We start from the raw sequence: 27,339 nt of genomic DNA on the forward strand, positions 1-27,339 counted from the left end.
TGATTAACAGAACTTATTTACAATTATGAATATTAGTGAGCTCAGTCACAGGGCAAATATTTTTTTTAATGGAATCAACACATTATGTTTCACAATTTAGAAGAGTTTGAAACATTCTCGAAATACAAATGCTACAGACTAAAAACAAACACAAATACATTATTGTTGCAATTTAATTGTTTTGTAAAACGTTGAAGGAAACTCATTCAAAACGTTAAGCCAGATTTATGTTCACGAATCTCATAATTTTATTCACTCCAAAAACATTCTTTCAAAAAATCGATCACGTAATTAATTGACGTATTGTTGTAATTTATTATTCGTACCATCAACTTCTAAAACGTTTACAATTACAGTAATGAGCGAACAAATAAAGCTTCAAAACGATCATCAAAGTTACGACGTGACATAACTTACTTGGCCATGTTATACACCAGTTATAGCAATAATTCCTCAACAAATTTTACTTCTTTTTTTTTTTGATATGAAATATAAGTAAAATCCGACTTATTTTTATCGGGAGCGATTATTTTTGATCACTTGATCGCTTCGGAAAAAAAAAAAAACAGACCCGCCATGATGTTTGTGAAACATTAGCATGTGTCCTTTGACCCGATGGATCAAGAATTCCATTAACCAATCAAAATGCCGCATGGTAAGGCCAGTAGAACCCGAAGTTTTCCGAATGGTAGTGATCATAAAAATTACATTGCAGAAGTAAAGCGATGTCGTAGCACGATGTGTTGGCATCGATTTCAATTGAAAACTGCATGACAGCTTTCGAAAGAGGTGATTTGCAATTTTTAAAAGGTAAATTAGGTCTTGAAAGAAGAGTTTTTACATGATTCGCAATGATAACAGTTCAAATGTATTTTACCAAATCACGCAATAAACACGTTGTTTTTTACTTGAGTAGCGTGAACTGATCGTGAACTCCGATTTGACCATGTTATATCGAGGTGGAATTGATTTTGAAATAATTTTAGCTTTCAAACTAGAGACTGTGTCTATCGCAGAAAGTATTTACTTACAAACAAAGAGGTGCTAATTCCACAAATTTGACTAGCCGCTACGTATCGTGCGACTAGGTCTATTGTTTATAAATTATAATCCACGACTGGCAGGATGCGTGTCGGTCGGTATGTAATTATACCAACAATCAGACAATAGTCCTCGTCTGAAGCATTTCCGTGGTGGTCACTAATTTTGAGTGACGGTCGGGGCCGACCGGCGTGGCGAACAAAGCTTTTTCACATCTGATATTGGCATGTCAAATATGAAATCAAGCGCCGAGGTGCGAACACATAGCGCCGAGGTCCCAAGTGAAGCACCGAGATTCACAGGTATAGCGCCACGGACCTCGGCGCTAAAAAGCCCTGGGGAGAACCCTGATGACACCAAAATGTCACAGTGTAAGGCCTGCTTATCGCAATTGAGAGGGCCACCCACAGGACTCGCACCGGGACAGGGGATTCGTTCACTGCTAGTATGGGTTAGACAAGACAATAGTACTGGAAATTAAATACACATACACCAAAATATCAAGTTAAAGCTCCTGGCTTTAATACCTCTCAAAATAATTACAAGAAATAAAGAACAGAAAAATACAATGAATAAAGTCATTTAAATAGGGGATTGCTTAGGGAATAACTCGCATTGGTGATAACTCACAGTTCCAGGATATATTAATGGACAACAGTCGATGGCTTCTGCAACACAACAAGGAAGAAATACAGGAGTCTTGCTTGCAGAGGAAAGCTGTTATTCTGGAGTGCAATGCTGGAAGCAGGAGATCGCAGAGCAGTTCATACAAGTCTCACAGAATGATGGTTGTAGCCTGTATCACTTGACACACAATATCGTAGCAGGACACCGGATACATAGTAGAAATGATGAACCCAACTGTCCTCAATGTGCCCAATTTATAGGCATGATTCAGTGTAACCACCTGGTTTTCCACATGAGCCAATCAGAATGTGATCTTGCTAGCAATCCTTTGTTATTCAATTAACAGCACATCTAGTATTCCAATTCTCCTTCCAAAGTTGTAAACACCCTTTGTTATGTAAATTACAAGCACACCTGGGAGAACCCACTGTCCTTTCAGAGTTAGAAACAAGTATGACCTGTAAATCACCTACATGACAGTGACATAAAAAATGCATCACCCCGCAATGCAAACCAGTTTCTTCCCATGATTCCATGCACACTTCCATTTGCAAGGTTTGAGATAATACAACAAAATCATAAAACAAGCAGCCTGTCGGCTGAGATAGCTCCGCTGTTAGCAATGCACATGGCAATTAAAGAACAGAAGTTATCATTAGAAAATGAACAAATCTGAGAGAGGTCCACATGTAGTACCTATATGTATAATATATCAAAGCAATTGGACTTGCGGTTTTCAACAAGAAGTCGAAAATATCACTTTTTACCAAAAATTACAAAAATATTCACCAAAATTAGAGAATTAAAGATATCATTACAAAATGAACAAATCTGAGAGAGGTCCACATATAGTACCTATATATGTAATATCAAAGCAATTGGACTTGCGGTTTTCAACAAGAGGTCGAAAATATCACTTTTTACCAAAAATTACAAAAATATTCACCAAAATTAGAGAATTGAAGATATCATTACAAAATGAACAAATCTGAGAGAGGTCGACATGTAGTACCTATATATGTAAATATCAAAGCAATTGGACTTGCGGTTTTCAACAAGAAGTCGAAAATATCACTTTTTACCAAAAATTACAAAAATATTCACCAAAATTAGAGAATTAAAGATATCATTACAAAATGAACAAATCTGAGAGAGGTCCACATGTAGTACCTATATATGTAATATCAAAGCAATTGCACTTGCGGTTTTCAACAAGAAGTCGAAAATATCACTTTTTACTAAAAATGACAAAAATATTCACCAAAATTAGAGAATTGAAGATATCATGAAATGAACAAATCTGAGAGAGGTCTACCCAAGGTACATATACACCAAGTATCAAAGCATTCAGGCTTGTAGTTTTCAAGAAGAAGTCGAAAAAGTAAAACATTGACACGGACGACGACGACGACAGACAATCACTCATATGATAAGCTCCGCTCGACAAAGTCGACAGCGGAGCTAATAAAGGATGCTGACACCGTGAATGGTTATTTTTTGATGGCCGTCACTATCTGAGGTTCCTGCAATTTGATTGGTACCGTCAACAAATTGTCAGGGGAAGCGAAAAACTACATCTTGCGGTTTTCAACAAGAAGTCGAAAATATCACTTTTTACCAAAAATTACAAAAATATTCACCAAAATTAGAGAATTAAAGATATCATTACAAAATGAACAAATCTGAAAGAGGTCCACATGTAGTACCTATATATGTAATATCAAAGCAATTGCACTTGCGGTTTCAACAAGAAGTCGAAAATATCACTTTTTACTAAAAATGACAAAAATATTCACCAAAATTAGAGAATTGAAGATATCATGAAATGAACAAATCTGAGAGAGGTCTACCCAAGGTACATATACACCAAGTATCAAAGCATTCAGGCTTGTAGTTTTCAAGAAGAAGTCGAAAAAGTAAAACATTGACACGGACGACGACGGACAATCACTCATATGATAAGCTCCGCTCGACAAAGTCGACAGCGGAGCTAATAAAGGATGCTGACACCGTGAATGGTTATTTTTTGATGGCCGTCACTATCTGAGGTTCCTGCAATTTGATTGGTACCGTCAACAAATTGTCAGGGGAAGCGAAAAACTACATCGTTCTGTCAGGCGTGTGTTGGGTTTAGAGCACCGCGGAGGACACAACTCGCGCGACCTCATCAGGCTACTTGCAATGTATAGGGTTCAAAACGAACAAACTTCAGGCATAATTTACGGGTCTGAAATAACCATAAGGATTTGTGTTGATTCACAACCACTAAGTTGTTTTATTTTCTTTGCATAATGTAATTGATGACTTAATATACTCACCGGTGCTTTGGGAACACCACCTCCCAACAACTTTAATCCAAGGATGGAATAATGGGCACTTGCAATATCAGTGAATGGCTGAGTATTTTCAAAAACCGCTTTTAACCTTGCTTGATCAATTGCTGTCAGTACTGTTGTTGGTGTGAGTGCCTGACCTACCACTCCAAACGCAAGAAAGAACAATAAAAGTGCACCTGTAAAATAAAAAGTCAAGGAATCTTATTGAACACAACCCCTCACAAGTCTATGGCAATACTGCTAACTGTACAGCTTAGTTACACAAGGAATCTTATTGAACACAAGCCCTCACAAGTCTATGGCAATACCGCTAACTGTACAGCCAAGATACACAAGGAATCTTATTGAACACAAGCCCTCACAAGTCTATGGCAATACTGCTAACTGTACAGCTTAGTTACACAAGGAATCTTATTGAACACAACCCCTCACAAGTCTATGGCAATACCGCTAACTGGACGGCTTAGTTACACAAGGAATCTTATTGAACACAAGCCCTCACAAGCCTATGGCAATACTGCTAACTGTACGGCTTAGTTACACAAGGAATCTTATTGAACACAACCCCTCACAAGTCTATGGCAATACTGCTAACTGTACAGCTTAGTTACACAAGGAATCTTATTGAACACAACCCCTCACAAGTCTATGGCAATACTGCTAACTGTACAGCCAAGATACACAAGGAATCTTATTGAACACAAGCCCTCACAAGTCTATGGCAATACTGCTAACTGGACAGCTTAGTTACACAAGGAATCTTATTGAACACAACCCCTCACAAGTCTATGGCAATACTGCTAACTGTACAGCTTAGATACACAAGGAATCTTATTGAACACAAGCCCTCACAAGTCTATGGCAATACTGCTAACTGTACAGCTTAGTTACACAAGGAATCTTATTGAACACAACCCCTCACAAGTCTATGGCAATACTGCTAACTGGACAGCCAAGATACACAAGGAATCTTATTGAACACAAGCCCTCACAAGTCTATGGCAATACTGCTAACTGGACAGCTTAGTTACACAAGGAATCTTATTGAACACAACCCCTCACAAGTCTATGGCAATACTGCTAACTGTACGGCTTAGTTACACAAGGAATCTTATTGAACACAACCCCTCACAAGTCTATGGCAATACTGCTAACTGTACAGCTTAGTTACACAAGGAATCTTATTGAACACAACCCCTCACAAGTCTATGGCAATACTGCTAACTGGACAGCCAAGATACACAAGGAATCTTATTGAACACAAGCCCTCACAAGTCTATGGCAATACTGCTAACTGGACAGCTTAGTTACACAAGGAATCTTATTGAACACAAGCCCTCACAAGTCTATGGCAATACTGCTAACTGTACAGCCAAGATACACAAGGAATCTTATTGAACACAACCCCTCACAAGTCTATGGCAATACTGCTAACTGTACAGCCAAGATACACAAGGAATCTTATTGAACACAACCCCTCACAAGTCTATGGCAATACTGCTAACTGTACGGCCAAAATACACAAGGAATCTTATTGAACACAACCCCTCACAAGTCTATGGCAATACTGCTAACTGTACAGCTTAGTTACACAAGGAATCTTATTGAACACAAGCCCTCACAAGCCTATGGCAATACTGCTAACTGTACGGCTTAGTTACACAAGGAATCTTATTGAACACAACCCCTCACAAGTCTATGGCAATACTGCTAACTGTACAGCTTAGTTACACAAGGAATCTTATTGAACACAACCCCTCACAAGTCTATGGCAATACTGCTAACTGTACAGCCAAGATACACAAGGAATCTTATTGAACACAACCCCTCACAAGTCTATGGCAATACTGCTAACTGTACAGCCAAGATACACAAGGAATCTTATTGAACACAACCCCTCGCAAGTCTATGGCAATACTGCTAACTGTACAGCCAAGATACACAAGGAATCTTATTGAACACAACCCCTCACAAGTCTATGGCAATACTGCTAACTGTACAGCCAAGATACACAAGGAATCTTATTGAACACAACCCCTCACAAGTCTATGGCAATACTGCTAACTGTACAGCTTAGTTACACAAGGAATCTTATTGAACACAAGCCCTCACAAGTCTATGGCAATACTGCTAACTGTACAGCTTAGATACACAAGGAATCTTATTGAACACAAGCCCTCACAAGTCTATGGCAATACTGCTAACTGTACAGCCAAGATACACAAGGAATCTTATTGAACACAACCCCTCACAAGTCTATGGCAATACTGCTAACTGGACAGCCAAGATACACAAGGAATCTTATTGAACACAAGCCCTCACAAGTCTATGGCAATACTGCTAACTGTACAGCCAAGATACACAAGGAATCTTATTGAACACAAGCCCTCACAAGTCTATGGCAATACTGCTAACTGGACAGCTTAGTTACACAAGGAATCTTATTGAACACAACCCCTCACAAGTCTATGGCAATACTGCTAACTGTACAGCCAAGATACACAAGGAATCTTATTGAACACAACCCCTCACAAGTCTATGGCAATACTGCTAACTGTACAGCCAAGATACACAAGGAATCTTATTGAACACAACCCCTCACAAGTCTATGGCAATACTGCTAACTGTACAGCTTAGTTACACAAGGAATCTTATTGAACACAACCCCTCACAAGTCTATGGCAATACTGCTAACTGTACGGCTTAGTTACACAAGGAATCTTATTGAACACAACCCCTCACAAGTCTATGGCAATACTGCTAACTGGACAGCCAAGATACACAAGGAATCTTATTGAACACAAGCCCTCACAAGTCTATGGCAATACTGCTAACTGTACAGCCAAGATACACAAGGAATCTTATTGAACACAAGCCCTCACAAGTCTATGGCAATACTGCTAACTGTACAGCCAAGATACACAAGGAATCTTATTGAACACAACCCCTCACAAGTCTATGGCAATACTGCTAACTGTACAGCCAAGATACACAAGAAATCTTATTGAACACAACCCCTCGCAAGTCTATGGCAATACTGCTAAATGTACAGCTTAGTTACACAAGGAATCTTATTGAACACAACCCCTCACAAGTCTATGGCAATACTGCTAACTGTACAGCTTAGTTACACAAGGAATCTTATTGAACACAACCCCTCACAAGTCTATGGCAATACTGCTAACTGTACAGCCAAGATACACAAGGAATCTTATTGAACACAACCCCTCACAAGTCTATGGCAATACTGCTAACTGTACAGCTTAGTTACACAATGAATTTTATTGAACACAACCCCTCACAAGTCTATGGCAATACTGCTAACTGTACAGCCAAGATACACAATGAATTTTATTGAACACAACCCCTCACAAGTCTATGGCAATACTGCTAACTGTACAGCCAAGATACACAATGAATTTTATTGAACACAACCCCTCACAAGTCTATGGCAATACTGCTAACTGTACAGCCAAGTTACACAAGGAATCTTATTGAACACAAGCCCTCACAAGTCTATGGCAATACCGCTAACTGTACAGCCAAGATACACAAGGAATCTTATTGAACACAACCCCTCACAAGTCTATGGCAATACTGCTAACTGGACAGCTTAGTTACACAAGGAATCTTATTGAACACAACCCCTCACAAGTCTATGGCAATACTGCTAACTGGACAGCCAAGATACACAAGGAATCTTATTGAACACAACCCCTCACAAGTCTATGGCAATACTGCTAACTGTACAGCTTAGTTACACAAGGAATCTTATTGAACACAACTCCTCACAAGTCTATGGCAATACTGCTAACTGTACAGCTTAGTTACACAAGGAATCTTATTGAACACAAGCCCTCACAAGTCTATGGCAATACTGCTAACTGGACAGCCAAGATACACAAGGAATCTTATTGAACACAACCCCTCACAAGTCTATGGCAATACTGCTAACTGTACAGCTTAGTTACACAAGGAATCTTATTGAACACAACTCCTCACAAGTCTATGGCAATACTGCTAACTGTACAGCTTAGTTACACAAGGAATCTTATTGAACACAAGCCCTCACAAGTCTATGGCAATACCGCCGCTAACTGGACAGCTTAGTTACACAAGGAATCTTATTGAACACAAGCCCTCACAAGTCTATGGCAATACTGCTAACTGTACAGCCAAGATACACAAGGAATCTTATTGAACACAACCCCTCACAAGTCTATGGCAATACTGCTAAATGTACAGCTTAGTTACACAAGGAATCTTATTGAACACAACTCCTCACAAGTCTATGGCAATACTGCTAACTGTACAGCCAAGATACACAAGGAATCTTATTGGACACAACCCCTCACAAGTCTATGGCAATACTGCTAACTGTACAGCTTAGTTACACAAGGAATCTTATTGAACACAACTCCTCACAAGTCTATGGCAATACTGCTAACTGTACAGCTTAGTTACACAAGGAATCTTATTGAACACAACCCCTCACAAGTCTATGGCAATACTGCTAACTGTACAGCTTAGTTACACAAGGAATCTTATTGAACACAACCCCTCACAAGTCTATGGCAATACTGCTAAATGTACAGCTTAGTTACACAAGGAATCTTATTGAACACAACCCCTCACAAGTCTATGGCAATACTGCCGCTAACTGGACAGCTTAGTTACACAAGGAATCTTATTGAACACAACCCCTCACAAGTCTATGGCAATACTGCTAACTGTACAGCCAAGATACACAAGGAATCTTATTGGACACAACCCCTCACAAGTCTATGGCAATACTGCTAACTGTACAGCCAAGATACACAAGGAATCTTATTGAACACAAGCCCTCACAAGTCTATGGCAATACTGCTAACTGTACAGCTTAGTTACACAAGGAATCTTATTGAACACAACTCCTCACAAGTCTATGGCAATACTGCTAACTGTACAGCTTAGTTACACAAGGAATCTTATTGAACACAACCCCTCACAAGTCTATGGCAATACTGCTAACTGTACAGCTTAGTTACACAAGGAATCTTATTGAACACAACCCCTCACAAGTCTATGGCAATACTGCTAACTGTACAGCTTAGTTACACAAGGAATCTTATTGAACACAAGCCCTCACAAGTCTATGGCAATACTGCTAACTGGACAGCCAAGATACACAAGGAATCTTATTGAACACAACCCCTCACAAGTCTATGGCAATACTGCTAACTGTACAGCTTAGTTACACAAGGAATCTTATTGAACACAACTCCTCACAAGTCTATGGCAATACTGCTAACTGTACAGCTTAGTTACACAAGGAATCTTATTGAACACAAGCCCTCACAAGTCTATGGCAATACCGCCGCTAACTGGACAGCTTAGTTACACAAGGAATCTTATTGAACACAAGCCCTCACAAGTCTATGGCAATACTGCTAACTGTACAGCCAAGATACACAAGGAATCTTATTGAACACAACCCCTCACAAGTCTATGGCAATACTGCTAAATGTACAGCTTAGTTACACAAGGAATCTTATTGAACACAACTCCTCACAAGTCTATGGCAATACTGCTAACTGTACAGCCAAGATACACAAGGAATCTTATTGGACACAACCCCTCACAAGTCTATGGCAATACTGCTAACTGTACAGCTTAGTTACACAAGGAATCTTATTGAACACAACTCCTCACAAGTCTATGGCAATACTGCTAACTGTACAGCTTAGTTACACAAGGAATCTTATTGAACACAACCCCTCACAAGTCTATGGCAATACTGCTAACTGTACAGCTTAGTTACACAAGGAATCTTATTGAACACAACCCCTCACAAGTCTATGGCAATACTGCTAAATGTACAGCTTAGTTACACAAGGAATCTTATTGAACACAACCCCTCACAAGTCTATGGCAATACTGCCGCTAACTGGACAGCTTAGTTACACAAGGAATCTTATTGAACACAACCCCTCACAAGTCTATGGCAATACTGCTAACTGTACAGCCAAGATACACAAGGAATCTTATTGGACACAACCCCTCACAAGTCTATGGCAATACTGCTAACTGTACAGCCAAGATACACAAGGAATCTTATTGAACACAAGCCCTCACAAGTCTATGGCAATACTGCTAACTGTACAGCTTAGTTACACAAGGAATCTTATTGAACACAACTCCTCACAAGTCTATGGCAATACTGCTAACTGTACAGCTTAGTTACACAAGGAATCTTATTGAACACAACCCCTCACAAGTCTATGGCAATACTGCTAACTGTACAGCTTAGTTACACAAGGAATCTTATTGAACACAACCCCTCACAAGTCTATGGCAATACTGCTAACTGTACAGCTTAGTTACACAAGGAATCTTATTGAACACAACCCCTCACAAGTCTATGGCAATACCGCCGCTAACTGTACAGCTTAGTTACACAAGGAATCTTATTGAACACAACCCCTCACAAGTCTATGGCAATACTGCTAACTGGACAGCCAAGATACACAAGGAATCTTATTGAACACAAGCCCTCACAAGTCTATGGCAATACTGCTAACTGTACAGCTTAGTTACACAAGGAATCTTATTGAACACAACCCCTCACAAGTCTATGGCAATACTGCTAACTGGACAGCTTAGTTACACAAGGAATCTTATTGAACACAACCCCTCACAAGTCTATGGCAATACTGCTAACTGTACAGCCAAGATACACAAGGAATCTTATTGAACACAAGCCCTCACAAGTCTATGGCAATACTGCTAACTGGACAGCCAAGATACACAAGGAATCTTATTGAACACAACCCCTCACAAGTCTATGGCAATACTGCTAACTGTACAGCCAAGATACACAAGGAATCTTATTGAACACAAGCCCTCACAAGTCTATGGCAATACTGCTAACTGGACAGCCAAGATACACAAGGAATCTTATTGAACACAACTCCTCACAAGTCTATGGCAATACTGCTAACTGTACAGCCAAGATACACAAGGAATCTTATTGAACACAACTCCTCACAAGTCTATGGCAATACTGCTAACTGTACAGCCAAGTTACACAAGGAATCTTATTGAACACAAGCCCTCACAAGTCTATGGCAATACTGCTAACTGGACAGCTTAGTTACACAAGGAATCTTATTGAACACAACCCCTCACAAGTCTATGGCAATACTGCTAACTGTACAGCCAAGATACACAAGGAATCTTATTGGACACAACCCCTCACAAGTCTATGGCAATACTGCTAACTGTACAGCCAAGATACACAAGGAATCTTATTGAACACAAGCCCTCACAAGTCTATGGCAATACTGCTAACTGTACAGCTTAGTTACACAAGGAATCTTATTGGACACAACCCCTCACAAGTCTATGGCAATACTGCTAACTGTACAGCTTAGTTACACAAGGAATCTTATTGAACACAACCCCTCACAAGTCTATGGCAATACTGCTAACTGTACAGCTTAGTTACACAAGGAATCTTATTGAACACAACCCCTCACAAGTCTATGGCAATACTGCTAACTGGACAGCTTAGTTACACAAGGAATCTTATTGAACACAACCCCTCACAAGTCTATGGCAATACTGCTAAATGTACAGCTTAGTTACACAAGGAATCTTATTGAACACAACCCCTCACAAGTCTATGGCAATACTGCCGCTAACTGGACAGCTTAGTTACACAAGGAATCTTATTGAACACAACCCCTCACAAGTCTATGGCAATACTGCTAACTGTACAGCCAAGTTACACAAGGAATCTTATTGAACACAAGCCCTCACAAGTCTATGGCAATACTGCTAACTGTACAGCTTAGTTACACAAGGAATCTTATTGGACACAACCCCTCACAAGTCTATGGCAATACTGCTAACTGTACAGCCAAGATACACAAGGAATCTTATTGAACACAACCCCTCACAAGTCTATGGCAATACTGCTAAATGTACAGCTTAGTTACACAAGGAATCTTTTTGAACACAACTCCTCACAAGTCTATGGCAATACTGCTAACTGTACAGCTTAGTTACACAAGGAATCTTATTGAACACAAGCCCTCACAAGTCTATGGCAATACTGCTAACTGTACAGCTTAGTTACACAAGGAATCTTATTGAACACAAGCCCTCACAAGTCTATGGCAATACTGCTAACTGTACAGCTTAGTTACACAAGGAATCTTATTGAACACTAGCCCTCACAAGTCTATGGCAATACTGCTAACTGTACAGCCAAGATACACAAGGAATCTTATTGAACACAAGCCCTCACAAGTCTATGGCAATACTGCTAACTGTACAGCCAAGATACACAAGGAATCTTATTGAACACAACCCCTCACAAGTCTATGGCAATACTGCTAAATGTACAGCTTAGTTACACAAGGAATCTTATTGAACACAACTCCTCACAAGTCTATGGCAATACTGCTAACTGTACAGCCAAGATACACAAGGAATCTTATTGAACACAAGCCCTCACAAGTCTATGGCAATACTGCTAACTGGACAGCTTAGTTACACAAGGAATCTTATTGAACACAACCCCTCACAAGTCTATGGCAATACTGCTAACTGTACAGCTTAGTTACACAAGGAATCTTATTGAACACAAGCCCTCACAAGTCTATGGCAATACTGCTAACTGTACAGCTTAGTTACACAAGGAATCTTATTGAACACAACCCCTCACAAGTCTATGGCAATACTGCTAACTGTACAGCCAAGATACACAATGAATCTTATTGAACACAACCCCTCACAAGTCTATGGCAATACTGCTAAATGTACAGCTTAGTTACACAAGGAATCTTATTGAACACAACTCCTCACAAGTCTATGGCAATACTGCTAACTGTACAGCTTAGTTACACAAGGAATCTTATTGAACACAACCCCTCACAAGTCTATGGCAATACTGCTAACTGTACAGCCAAGATACACAAGGAATCTTATTGAACACAACCCCTCACAAGTCTATGGCAATACTGCTAAATGTACAGCTTAGTTACACAAGGAATCTTATTGAACACAACCCCTCACAAGTCTATGTCAATACTGCTAAATGTACAGCTTAGTTACACAAGGAATCTTATTGAACACAACTCCTCACAAGTCTATGGCAATACTGCTAACTGTACAGCCAAGATACACAAGGAATCTTATTGAACACAACTCCTCACAAGTCTATGGCAATACTGCTAACTGTACAGCTTAGTTACACAAGGAATCTTATTGAACACAACCCCTCACAAGTCTATGGCAATACCGCTAACTGGACGGCTTAGTTACACAAGGAATCTTATTGAACACAACTCCTCACAAGTCTATGGCAATACTGCTAACTGTACAGCTTAGTTACACAAGGAATCTTATTGAACACAACCCCTCACAAGTCTATGTCAATACTGCTAAATGTACAGCTTAGTTACACAAGGAATCTTATTGAACACAACTCCTCACAAGTCTATGGCAATACTGCTAACTGTACAGCTTAGTTACACAAGGAATCTTATTGAACACAACCCCTCACAAGTCTATGGCAATACTGCTAACTGTACAGCTTAGTTACACAAGGAATCTTATTGAACACAACCCCTCACAAGTCTATGGCAATACTGTTAACTGTACAGCTTAGTTACACAAGGAATCTTATTGAACACAACCCCTCACAAGTCTATGGCAATACTGCTAACTGTACAGCCAAGATACACAAGGAATCTTATTGAACACAACCCCTCACAAGTCTATGGCAATACTGCTAACTGGACAGCCAAGATACACAAGGAATCTTATTGAACACAAGCCCTCACAAGTCTATGGCAATACTGCTAACTGTACAGCTTAGTTACACAAGGAATCTTATTGAACACAACCCCTCACAAGTCTATGGCAATACTGCTAACTGTACAGCTTAGTTACACAAGGAATCTTATTGAACACAACCCCTCACAAGTCTATGGCAATACTGCTAACTGTACAGCTTAGTTACACAAGGAATCTTATTGAACACAACCCCTCACAAGTCTATGGCAATACTGCTAACTGGACAGCCAAGATACACAAGGAATCTTATTGAACACAAGCCCTCACAAGTCTATGGCAATACTGCTAACTGTACAGCTTAGTTACACAAGGAATCTTATTGAACACAACCCCTCACAAGTCTATGGCAATACTGCTAACTGGACAGCCAAGATACACAAGGAATCTTATTGAACACAACCCCTCACAAGTCTATGGCAATACTGCTAACTGTACAGCTTAGTTACACAAGGAATCTTATTGAACACAACCCCTCACAAGTCTATGGCAATACTGCTAACTGGACAGCTTAGTTACACAAGGAATCTTATTGAACACAACCCCTCACAAGTCTATGGCAATACTGCTAACTGTACAGCCAAGATACACAAGGAATCTTATTGAACACAACCCCTCACAAGTCTATGGCAATACTGCTAACTGTACAACATTGTTATCTACAGCTATATTTATAACACTAAGGTTAACTTAAAACAAGTGGAAATAAATCTCTGGTTTACATTTTATACAGATCTAAAGCAAAATAGTCAACTCAAGGTAATACATGACAAAGTGATCTACATAGGATTAGGTCCAGACAAAAAATTAACATTCTAATTAATTGGTTTTCAAAAAAATCAATAAACACAAGCTTTTATTTTGATATTTACCAAATACAACTAATTTTTTACTCTTTTGTTGAAAATGGAACTTGAAGTAAAATAGAGGAAGAATATCAGAAACCACAAATACTAACATTACTAAAGAAATACCGTAAAAACCCTCAAATAAGAGCCACTTTGTAACACTTTCATTTCTGGGTGGTGCTTATTTGAGGTAACATTTTGACAACTTTGTAGCCAGTGGCTCTTAAACCAGGGTGATCAAACTTTTTCATTGTGAAATGGGGAAGGGATAGGCAAACACACACAACCAAAACAGACAAATAATTATTAATGATGTATCATTGCAATTAATTTATTCTATAAAAATACTGTTATGGGAATAACAAATGTCAAATAAATAAGAACGACTGCTCGCTGACCGTGCTGCTTAGCGTACACGACGATTCAACGTTTCACCGACAATGTGTAGCGATGCCTGAAGTCATGTTTCACTGACAATGCGTAGCGATGCCTGAAGTCGGATTTGGTAGCACTCTCAGGGTCTGACCCACACTTGTACTTTCGTTGTACAATTGTTTACCAAGTCTGGTACGGCAAACTCCAATTTTTTTTCTTGAAAACTGGGAATAACTTGCGTGGCTGTGGCTGGCGTGGTGGTTGATTTGGTGACGATATAAAATAGTTTCGATAGAATTTATCTGACCAGCAGCGACAGGAGCATGGAACAAATGAAAAAAATGATGCCCAATCATTTGTACATTTATGGCAAAAACAATAAAGAAAAACACGTTTTTCTATAGATTTTTACAGCTTGGGTACTTGGGCATTGTTTTAATTGCGCTAGACGTCTGAAAGTACAGCTTTGGTTTATATATTTCCTGTTTCATAATCAAGCCAGCTTATAATGATATGTTAATGATATTCACGTACTTCACTGTCCAGGCAAACGGGGTCAAACTATAGCCCCACCCCTATATAACCAAATACGAAACAATACCGAGAAAGTAACAATTACATGTATTAAAAATAATTTCCTATGACCAATCGGAGAGACTAAATCATTTACGAAAGCCCAGGCCTGTTACAAGGCATTTTCTAATTGGTACAAGTCCAGATTATTTTCTATTCTCACAAATAGCTAATTTAAATATTTGGGTCAGGCGGGTCACGTCGACTTCGCTTTGCTGTAAGACAAGTTGATCGCGCAAGTTTGTGGAACTAATCCATTCGACTTCAATTTTGATTATTTTCGACAAGAGAGTCCTCGGCAAACTAATGCCAGTTATTTTGTCACTTCCCTGAACATTTTGTCTCGAATCACCCCAAAACGAACGTCTCAAATGAAATGTCAAAAATAACCCAAAATCACGATCAGCGAGAGTGGGCTGCGTAATCATTACATTCTCACAGTCGGAGCTAAGTCACGATCCCCCAAATGTTGCCAGGACCGGATTAACACCTCTGTTTCCCCCCACGCTAACCAAATTTCCCCCACGCTAAGGAAAAAATCTTTTGTTTTCTATTGACTTCCTGTTCTGGTCCGTCTGTGAGAAAGTATTTTCGATACCTCCGATTTTCCGATAAAGGCGTTCCAAAATCGTGACGTTTTTTACTTGGTTATAAAGACAACATTGGCAATGAATATCTCAACGTGTCCTTCGGTGTTTCGGCAAAAAACATAGTTACTACTAAATAGTTTGTGAATTGGTCGATTGTGTGTCAGAAATTTAAAATAGACAAGTTGACAGTCACATTCACGCTCTCAGTGTATTTCTTTCGTCTGTCATTCTTCCGTTCTCAATTATACTGGACATCAGGCAAGCTATGTGGATAATCTTTATTTGTCTCACACCTTCTGTGGGGCAATAAACAATGCAGGGTGGAAGTGAGGCACGACAAGCTTGTGTCTGCCTGATTGTAAACAACCGGGCGGCTGGTGCTTATTTCTGGTTTCTTATTGACAAAACCACTCAACTCTTGGTGGCTCTTAATGGAGGGTCAAATGTAACAAATTTCACTGAGTGGCTCTTAATTGAGGGTGGCGCTTATTTGCGGATTTTTACGGTATAGTATCACAATAATATTTGTTTTCATATAACGTGTCGCATAGAATTTAATTTGCCAATTCATGAAAAGTTGTCATGACAACTAATAGGTTCAATTGTCTGGTAAACAGAAACCCCCTTTGTTTGGCAAATATTTAAATATTTGGTGACAATTTGCACTGGGGCAGAATACACTAGTCATCGACAGTTTACAGTTGTCTAGTATTCACAATAAAAAATTAGGGCCATGGGATTTGAGTGAGAATATTACTACCGTAAAATATCTAATTGAGGCCGCATGTCTATTTGAAGCCGCACCCCTACTTTGATACAATGTATCATTTCAAAATTAGAAACATTTGGTTCCTTGAAAATACTCTAATTGAAGCCGCCCTGCTTTTCTGAGACATTGAGTGTGTGTTGTTTTCCTGTGCCAGTATTCCAAAATAAACAAAGGTGATTGACATAGATTTATTGTTAGTTTATTTCTGTATGTTGTGTTTCCTGTTGGTGTTCCTTATCCTGTCTAATAAACAAAGACTGCACATGAATGAGTGATAGACCTGGTATTATTTGTATCGTACGTTTAATAAACTTGAGTGTGAGACGTTTGGGTACCGTGTGAAACGACCACGCGACAGACATTGTAAAATACAGGAAACTTGCAACAAGTGCACGAAATCTTCGTTCGTAATTGGCGGAAACAAATACAATGCAAGAAACGCATGGTAATATAAACTCGCGATCAGAAGAAATTTTCATCCTGGGTTCAGTTTCTATACTGCTCAAGTTCTCTGTTCGCTTGCGCAACTATATTTATTTACATCGTTATTTTATCGAAGCCATGCCTCACTCTACCAGCCAAAATCGCCGTGCTTCCTATGATTCTGCTTTCAAGTTGAAAGTTGTTTGTAAAGCACTAGAGTGGAAAAACAACCGAAAAACAGCTGATCATTTTGGTATAAATGAAAAGCAAGTTCGACAGTGGATTCGAGCGAAGGACCAGTTGTATGACAACAAACGCCAAGCTAAACGGTTACCAGGCACCGGTCGTAGGGTCAAGAACAAAACATTGGATGACAGCGTAATGCAGTGGTTCGACGATCACAGAAAAAACGGTAACGCAATTTCTGGTCGACAATTGCAAATGCAAGCCCGGAGACTGAGTAACGACAGTGAGTTCAAAGCTACCGATGGGTGGCTTCATTCGTTCAAGCGGCGCCACTCACTGTCGACACGTGTCCGAACATCGATAGGACAAAAGTTACCAGCTGACTACGAAGACAAAATTCTACAGTTTCAGCGCTACGTGATTCAGCTTCGTCAGCGGCATGGTTACCCTCTTGGTGATATCTATAACATGGATGAAACTCCGTTGCTGTTTGATATGCCTGGCAACAGAACTTTGGAGCACCAGGGTGTCAGGACCTTCCATATCAAGACCACTAACTCCGAGAAGAGAGGGTTCACGGCAGTATTGACGGTCACCGCTGACGGTCAGAAGGTCCGACCTTTGATTATTTTCAAGGGGAAACACCGACTAGATGAACTGACACGCCGGGAAATCAAAGTGGAAGTACAAGAAAAGGGATACATAAATGAATCTCGTAAGTATTTATTTGATTTGTTTTTTGTCTTTCGAAGCTGGGTTTGCATTTGTATGATGTAAACAAACTCAAACAAAGATGGCGAATCAAAATGTGAACAACTGCGAGGTCAAACCTTTTTATAATCACTTGAGCGTTTCGTTGGTTTCGTTTACTTTATTCCACACTATGTTCAGTTGATGTTTCTTTCGGGTTCTTTATGTGTCCCATATTAAGTACAGTCGAATATATAATTATTTTATTTTCTATGAATTTTAGTTTGTCTGTCGTGGGTGAGGGATACTTTCCCAGAACGCAACGATAACTCTCGGCGGCTCCTAGTCTGGGATTCGTGCAGCGTCCATCTCACATCGAAAGTTAAAGAAGAGCTTTATTCCCGAAACGTCGACATCGCTGTAATTCCTGGTGGTTTAATGTCTCTTCTCCAGCCGTTAGATGTCGGCGTAAATAAACCACTGAAGGATTACATGCACGCGGAGTGGGACGAGTGGATGAAGACCGGGGAAACACTGTTTACTCCGGCTGGTAAACGCAAAGCCCCCGCCAAGAAGACAGTACTCTAGTGGGTCGTTTCGTCATGGAACAGAGTTCCCGCATCTACTGTGATAAATTCTTTTAAGAAGCCAGGGATATCAAATTCACTTGATGGATCTGAAGACAACTTAATTTATGAAGATCTAGAAACAGACGATGAGGCAGTTGGCGAAGAAATCGCTGAAATATTTTACAGTGACGACGATGATGACAGCAGCGACGACTTTCTAGGATTTTAACAATCGTGTAGTTTTCACACACAAACCAAACGGCTCTTTCCAGGGCCACCACATATTTCAAAAAGAGAACTACCGTACAAAAATACCACGTGTGCTTGTGTGTGTGTTTGTATGCATTTCAAATGATTATTCCTGACCTCTTTCACTTTACCAATCTTGACGCCAGAAATCAAAACAATGTCTCAATTTAGTGCGTGCATATCATTAACCCCTCATTTGCATATCTATAGAAAATGTCTTTCAAATTCAACCAAACTTATCTAATAGAAGCCGACCCCCGACTTTTTGTTTTTCAAGTGAGAAGGCGGAGATTTCCTTTTTAAATTAAGCCGCGGCCTCAATTAGATATTTTACGGTAATATTTTGTTTTCTGTATAGTGGAGATAGTGTCTTGCATAATTTCAAGAAATGTTTAAAAAGTGAATTAGTATCAATTTGGAATACTTTTTTTTTTATTTTTTTTAAATTAATAATTGTTACTTCTTGCATATTGATCTCATTACAGTGAAATGTGTACATCACAAGAGGGAAGGCGTCATAACTGCTCAGACATACTTTTAATTACCTGTAATCATAAACAGTTTTAGAAATTTTGGTCTTGTAATTCAAATAAAAGACGGCAAAAGCTGACTTTTAAGCACCATTGAATTTTCTGACTAGTTTTTTTGAATGTACTATTTTTGATTTTATCAAACTTGGTAAATGCAGCATGCATATTGTGCACTGAATGTAAAATGTCCTTCCCTGTATAGTCAAGAGATCTCATATTGAGAAATCTCGGTGGAGAGCGAAGCATTTATTATAGCATTCTACACTAAACAGTAACTTACTGTAAGCAAAGCTACCGTGTGAAGAGGTAAAATGCATATCAGTCTCATCTAGGACACCCAGGTTTTTTTTAAGCAAGGGAACAGAGAGTAAAATTCATGTATATCATCTGAGAGGCATGCAATAAAAATACTGTCTCAATATGGTTATTTGTGCTATGAAGGAAGGAGAACATTTGCCATCCCAATATCGGGCAAATTATCTCTTGTGCTGAGGCACAAATTCTCATATTGGAACAGTACGGCTAGATTTTTATTATCCCTTGTTTCACGAACCCATCAAATGAATAAGAGCCGAAAATGAAATAAAAATAAAATTTTATTTCGTGTAATTTCTCGCGCCCGCCGAATTGCGAGTGAAAAAAATTACTAAAAAAATTGTTATCTTCCATTTTTTTTCCCGCCAGCCGCATAACAAACCCAAGTGGCATTTTCGTCTGAGTATCATGATCAAAGTCCCGAAGTCTCACTCAGATGAGAAACAAGGTTATACATGGAATAAAATGTTATTTCATTTCTTCTCTCCGATCAATGATCTCACTTACAATTCTTTGAGAATCACACAAATCTAATGGAAAAAAAGAAATATTTTTATTTTTTTTCCGCCCTCAAAAAAATTGCCTTCTAAAAACTTGAGAAACGAGGAATAAAAAAAGTCTGGTCTAATGCACAATTCTAGTTCAATTTCGTTTGCTGTTTTGACATGTAATATAATCTGATCTATAGTGTTCAGGCTTTTTTTTATTATTAATTTTTTTGTATATTTATTTTGTTCGAAATGACAGCATTTCATTAGGGTTTCGAGCCCTATGGGGCGAAACCCTTTTGTAATTGCTATGTTTATTAGGTTTTCAAGACACATGTCTTGGAAACCTATTGTAATCGTTATGTTTTTTATTATTATTATTCCGCCAGATTTTTCGCTAAGCGCCATTCGAACACCGTTGCACATATCTGGAAAATTTTTTCATATGTTTGTAAAGTTTGATGAGATCTAGTGCATATCCTAAAATGACGCATATTGGTCACGTGGTACGGCGGCCATTTTGAATTTTAGGCGAAAAATGGCATGCTCATTTAAACACCTTTCTGAGGGTCTAGGAGTTTCAAACTTTCGCTTAAAAGAAGCATTGACCCTAGAGCTACGTATTTCATGAAAAAAAAGTTGAACGGTCATGTGACTTTTTTTTCTAGAATTTTCTGAAATATTGTTTTGCATCTCATTTGCATAATTTTGATCGTATCAAATTTCTACGCCATAATTTTGAAGAACATCATACATACTACAGATTAATCAAAGAATCATGCAAGTGCGACCAGTAGTTTTGGAGCAGTTGATTTATGAATATTTTTCACATTTTATATAAAATAGCCAGCAATGTTGCATTATGGGAAAGGGGGGAGGGCCCATTTACGATATACATTGAATTGACATATATAGAGAACTATTGCACATACAAACATGGAACTAAAGCTATATTGAAGACATTGGACAAGAGAATTGACCAACATATTGGATGACCATATATGGTCATGCAACTCATTAAATATGCATGTCTCTAATATCTCAGGCACTATTGCAAGTACAAACATGGAACCAATGCTATATTGAAGACATTGAACAAAAGAATTGATCAACATAGTGTATGACCATATATGGTCATAGAACTCATTAAATATGCGTGTCTCTAATATCTCAGGCACTATTGCAAGTACAAACATGGAACCAATGCTATATTGAAGACATTGAACAAAAGAATTGATCAACATAGTGTATGACCATATATGGTCATAGAACTCATTAAATATGCGTGTCTCTAATATCTCAGGCACTATTGCAAGTACAAACATGGAACCAATGCTATATTGAAGACATTGAACAAAAGAATTGACCAACACATTACATGACCATATATGGCCATAATATGCGCCATAATCATATACGCCATAATTTTGAAGAACATCATACATACTACAGATTAATCAAAGAATCATGCAAGTGCGACCAGTAGTTTTGGAGCAGTTGATTTATGAATATTTTTCACATTTTATATTAAATAGTCAGCAATGTTGCATTATGGGAAAGGGGGAGGGCCCATATACGATACACATTGAATTGACATATATTGAGAACTATTGCACATACAAACATGGATCTAACGCTATATTGAAGACATTGGCCGAGAGATTTGACTAACATATTCGATGACCATATATGGTCATAGAAGTCATTAAATATGCATATCCATAATATCTCGAGCACTTTTACAGACAGAGACATGTCCCCAAATCTATATTGAAGGCATTGGACAAAAAAATTGACCAACACATTCGATGACCATATATGGTCATAGAACTCATTAAATATGCATGTCTCTTATATCTCAGGCACTATCGCAAACACAAACATGGAACCAATGCTATATTGAAGACATTGCACAAAAGGATTGACCAACATATTCGATGACCATATATGGTCATAGAACTCATTAAATATGCAAGTCTCTAATATCTTAGCCACTGTTGCAAGTAGGAACATTGAACCAATGCTATATTTAAGACATTGGACAAGAGAATTGACAAACATACCCGATGACTATATATGGTCATGGAACGCATTTAATATATGCATGGCTATAATATCTCGGACACTATCACATATACAAACATGGAACCAACGTTAATTTTGAGGGTTATTGCAAACAGTCATACATGGCCATGCATTGCATGTGACTTGGCCATGTGCCATGGTCTTGAAAACCGGTGATTGCTGCTATGCAGCTATATTTATTCTTATTATTTTTTTTCCGCCGTTTTTATAAATCACTGTAACTTGAAAAATAATGCTGCGATTGATTTGCCATTTTGCATTCTGATAAAGTGTCATGAGTTGTGGTGCATATCCGAAAACCAGCCATGTAGGTCACATGACCTGGCCGCCATCTTAGGTAGAACACAAACCGGAAGTGCTCAATTGCACCACTTTCTGAGGGTCTAGGAACTTCCGGTTTTTTTGTGTGGCATCATTGGCTCATGTCTAGCAAATATCAGCAATAAAATCTTTAGCGGTCATGTGACCTTGGCCGCCATATTGGATTTTCCGAAAATTGACAAAAAACTTTTAAAATCTTCTTCTCAAAAATGGCTCATTCATGTGATTATACATTTGCTTTGCAGCACCTATGGCCATAGCCCTACAAAGTGACTGAAGCAGATTTTTGAAAAATGGCTTCCTTTGGCAGCCATCTTGGATTTAATAAAAAGTGTAAGTACGCTATAACTCATGAACAATTTGCCAGATTTAAACCAAAGTTGGCATACAACATCCCTTCAATAAGATGATTATGTGTTCATAAAAATATTTCCCATGATTCAAGTGGTTTTGGCGGCCATATTGAATTTATCAAAAAATTGCAAAAAACCTCAAAAAATTATCTTCTTAAAAACTGCTTGTTTGTTTGACAATCAATTTAGCATATAGTATCTCTGTTGATAGCTCTACAAAGTAACTGTAGCAGATTTTCGAAAAATGGCTTCTTTTGGCAGCCATCTTGGATTTAGTAAAAAGTGAAAGTACACTATAACTTATGAACGATTTGCCAGATTTAAACAAAACTTGGCATACAACATCCGCTCAATGAGATGATTATGTGTTCATGGAAATATTTCCCATGATTCAAGTGGTTTTGGCGGCCATGTTGAATTTATCACAAAACTTCAAAAAACCTCAAAAAATGATCTTGTTAAAAACTGCTTCCTTGTTTGAAAAGCAATTCAGCATATAGTATCTCTGTCGATAGCTCTACAAAGTTACTGAAGCAGATTTTCGAAAAATGGCTTCCTTTGGCAGCCATCTTGGATTTAGTAAAAAGTGAAAGCACGCTATAACTTATGAACAATTTGCCAGATTTAAACAAAACTTGGCATACAACATCCGCTCAATGAGATGATTATGTGTTCATGGAAATATTTCCCATGATTCAAGTGGTTTTGGCGGCCAAGTTGAATTTATCACAAAAATTCAAAAAACCTCAAAAAAATATCTTGTTAAAAACTGCTTGCTTGTTTGAAAAGCAATTTAGCATATAGTATCTCTGTTGATAGCTCTACAAAGTTACTGAAGTAGATTTTTAAAAATGGCTTCCTTTGGCAGCCATCTTGGATTTAGTAAAAGAGAAAAAGTTCTATAACTCATGAACTATTTGTCCTTGCATTAAGTTTATCATATTCCTGTGAAATCAAATCCATATGTTGTGTAGTTTGTCTGCTATCTTGCATTCTAGACATGAAACGTTCGTCAAATAATCACATCGAGCAAGTGCAATTTGTCATGAGCCACGCAGGCTCGAAACCCGTCATCGCTGCTATGCAGCTATATTTTTTTTTATTGTATTTACGTGGTTATAATATTTTGCTGCCCTACCTCCATCTGACTTGATACCCATACAAATCTTATTCAACGAGACCTATTCAGCAGATTTTGCTGATGAATCACATAGGAGTAAATTTCATTCATCATGGCTGCTGTTAGCGTTTATAGATTTATATGAACCTTATTTTAAGATTATGAAACAAGTTTTCGGTTACCTTTATGTTGAAATAATCATTGCTCCATGTGGAGTTAATAAAATTTGTTACGGAAAATTTGTGATCATAATAAAAAAAGGTTATCGAGAGCAAAACTGAGTCTCCTATTTTCTTTCAGTGTTTTATATTACACTCTTTGTACAATCAGAAGGACAACATAGTCTTACATTCATATCGAATAACAATTCTGATATTGTTGATAAATTAATACAACTAATGTAATGTAAAAGCAATAGTCCATGCAGTGCAGTATATTTGAAGACAAGTTCAGAGTTATTTCTATAAAAATTGTCACATCTGTCAGCAAGGAAAAGCTTCCTTGAGCCTCCCAAACTCCATTCCTAACCCTAACATTTCACCCCCCTAATTGTACATGCCCGTCTAAACATCTGAAGTGTTCTGATTAGGGCATATACAATTAAATCGGAGGTTGTGCACTGTAAGTAATTAGATTGATGGATACTAGTAGCGGAATGTCCAAGTACTATACCATTAATACCACCATCACCAAAATGTAGTGTAATAATTTTATATATCAACATTTTATTTGTCACTTTCAAATTAAATTTTTTTGTAAAGCATAACATGACCAGAAATGTAACTAGTAGTAACCATTATAAAAACATATTTCGTAGATTTTTCAAGATATGGCAGGAGAACAGAGTTAGCATATTTATTTATCGATTGTTTTCCGTGTGATATCGTCAATGGGAGGTCACACAGCGAGAACGTCCATACGCATTACACGTGGCAACTGCACAACGCTAAAACACTTCCTTACGCCTTCGACGATTTCAAAGCTTTCGCGAAAAACTACCGTCGAATTATTGCAAAAAATAGCACCGGCAAATATTGCAAAAAGATTGAATGTTGGTGTTTTCTATGTATTACAGAGAGTTATTTCAATTATTTGCGTTCTTTCTCACTTACCCCTCTCCATATTCAGGTCTCTATCAGGTGCACACAGTAAAAGGCTTGCATCCGGGCATTTCGTGAACTATGAACCTGCTACAAACATAACACGTACGCTCATATTTTTCTGGTTTATACCTGAGTAAAAAACGAAATGAAAATATATTTGATGGTTTATTTATATTAGAAAAAAATCAATCTTTTCATTACTTGGTACGAAAAAAAATATAGATTACAGTGTTCAGGAGAATGCATTTCTTACAATAAAATTTGCATATTCTCCATTTGTGCTTTGACCTGACATCCGGGGACCAACTGCAGCTGATGCATGCTAAATAAGAAACTTTATTGTTAAATATTTTATCGATGAATTGCACAGTAAATATAAATGCAAATTATTGTTCTATGTGAGGGTTATCAATATTACGCATCACGCGAATGATCTCAAAAACTCAACATCCGGGTTCGTTTGCCCCATATCTCACCGCGTTTTGAACTCAAGATGGCGGCGAAAACAGCACTTAACATGCTGACCTGCTCAGATGGCGACGAAGAAGACACTGTAGTTTACATCTATGACCGCAGACGAGGCAATGCACCCGAGAAGAAGATCCACTTAGGCGGCATATTCGATTTCGCGGCGTTTCGAACAAAAGTTCGGCAGGTATAGGGCTCGCTTCTCGCGTACCAGTTTGCTTGTTTTTGTTACATGCATTGCCATTGCCATTACGATAATATTATGACCGTGAGCTTTTATTGAATGGGCATGTGTCGATACTCGCCATACAATTACATTACTATGGACTATAATTCTTTTGTAGGCGCTTGAAATCGGGCCAAGGGATAAATTTGTAATTTCAACAACCAACAGGCTCGAAATTCGCGACGACAATACTTACGGTGAGTGTATTGCATGTAAACTTGGCAAGTTTTGGAAAATTGGTGGCGCTCGTCCCGCTCGAGTCGAATCGGATCGTGTTGACAAAACACTGCGGTTGATTCGTCCGCTCGGGTCATCATTTTGTTCAAACAATGTGTGTACGCATGATTCTTTCATATATAAATGTTGTTTTGTAGGCACGTTTGACTATTATCTTGAGTTCTTAAACGGTCATATGGTCTGTTTGTTTATTTTAAAGGGCAACCTTGTCATGTCCTTGCAGTCGCATCTTGACAGGGGGCGGTCCAACATTGATTATTGGTACACTAAATTGGTTGAAATACATGCATCTGTACTACTAAAATAGTGTATGACTAAAAGTAGAGTTTATCAGCCACATTATATAATTAATTAAATTAAATATCATCACATGACTTCCTACTTAATTACTGGGGCTAAGGTATATATGACTTGCTTAACATGTTTTGTTTCTTTATTTAGCACAAAAACTTGTTAGAAAAATATAAGTAACATGGCTAATTTGTATGACCGGGAGGTGATCAAAGGAAGGAGGTGGTCAAAATCAAACCAATTTGGTTTCCAAGCTCGAAGAAGCTACTTTGTCTTGTTTGGGACCTCTGTGCTATACAATGTATACAAATTTATGCATGTATTCATGAGCTGAAAGTTCAGTGTGGGCCTCATGTACTGTTTACATCTAACTGTTTGTGAACTCACAACTGGGGGGGGGGGATGATTGTCTTTGGGCCGTTTTTACTGTCTTTGATTGCAGCAAAAAAACAGCAATTGCATGGTTTATGTTTTTAAATAAATTCAATTCATACTGGTCAAATATTTCACTGCTATATGTACATGAAAACCTCTTCTCATTGTCAGTGATTAGTTTTCAAGTTAGCCTGACATGTCGGCCCTCATCAGCGGAACGTCATCTGACCTAAATAACGTTTGACAGAATAGTGTATGTCTCGTTGGCAAGATCAATACTGCAAATTCACAACATTCATGCATTCTTGCAA

General features: G+C 38.3%; 2 protein-coding genes across 2 annotated transcripts in view; one reads left to right on the top strand and one right to left on the bottom strand.

The window, feature by feature from the left end:
* LOC100376827 (dolichyl-diphosphooligosaccharide--protein glycosyltransferase subunit 2-like) overlaps nt 1-25,550 on the bottom strand; it is a 54,303-nt gene extending 28,753 nt beyond the window's left edge. The window contains exons 1-2 of the mRNA XM_002736415.4: nt 25,441-25,550; nt 3,987-4,180 (exon numbers count right to left, since the gene is read on the bottom strand). Coding sequence (XP_002736461.2) covers nt 3,987-4,180; nt 25,441-25,450 — 204 coding nt within the window. The 5' untranslated portion in view covers nt 25,451-25,550. The remainder of the gene's footprint in view (nt 1-3,986; nt 4,181-25,440) is intronic.
* A 367-nt stretch (nt 25,551-25,917) lies between these two features.
* The window catches only part of LOC102805280 (structural maintenance of chromosomes flexible hinge domain-containing protein 1-like), a 64,073-nt gene continuing 62,651 nt past the window's right edge, over nt 25,918-27,339 (top strand). The window contains exons 1-2 of the mRNA XM_085507793.1: nt 25,918-26,086; nt 26,244-26,322. Of these exons, the coding sequence (XP_085363919.1) occupies nt 25,925-26,086; nt 26,244-26,322 (241 nt within the window). The 5' untranslated portion in view covers nt 25,918-25,924. The remainder of the gene's footprint in view (nt 26,087-26,243; nt 26,323-27,339) is intronic.

Source organism: Saccoglossus kowalevskii, chromosome 14 (genome assembly GCF_978046115.1).
Source record: "Saccoglossus kowalevskii chromosome 14, keSacKowa6.1, whole genome shotgun sequence".
NCBI classification, from domain to species: domain Eukaryota; kingdom Metazoa; phylum Hemichordata; class Enteropneusta; family Harrimaniidae; genus Saccoglossus; species Saccoglossus kowalevskii.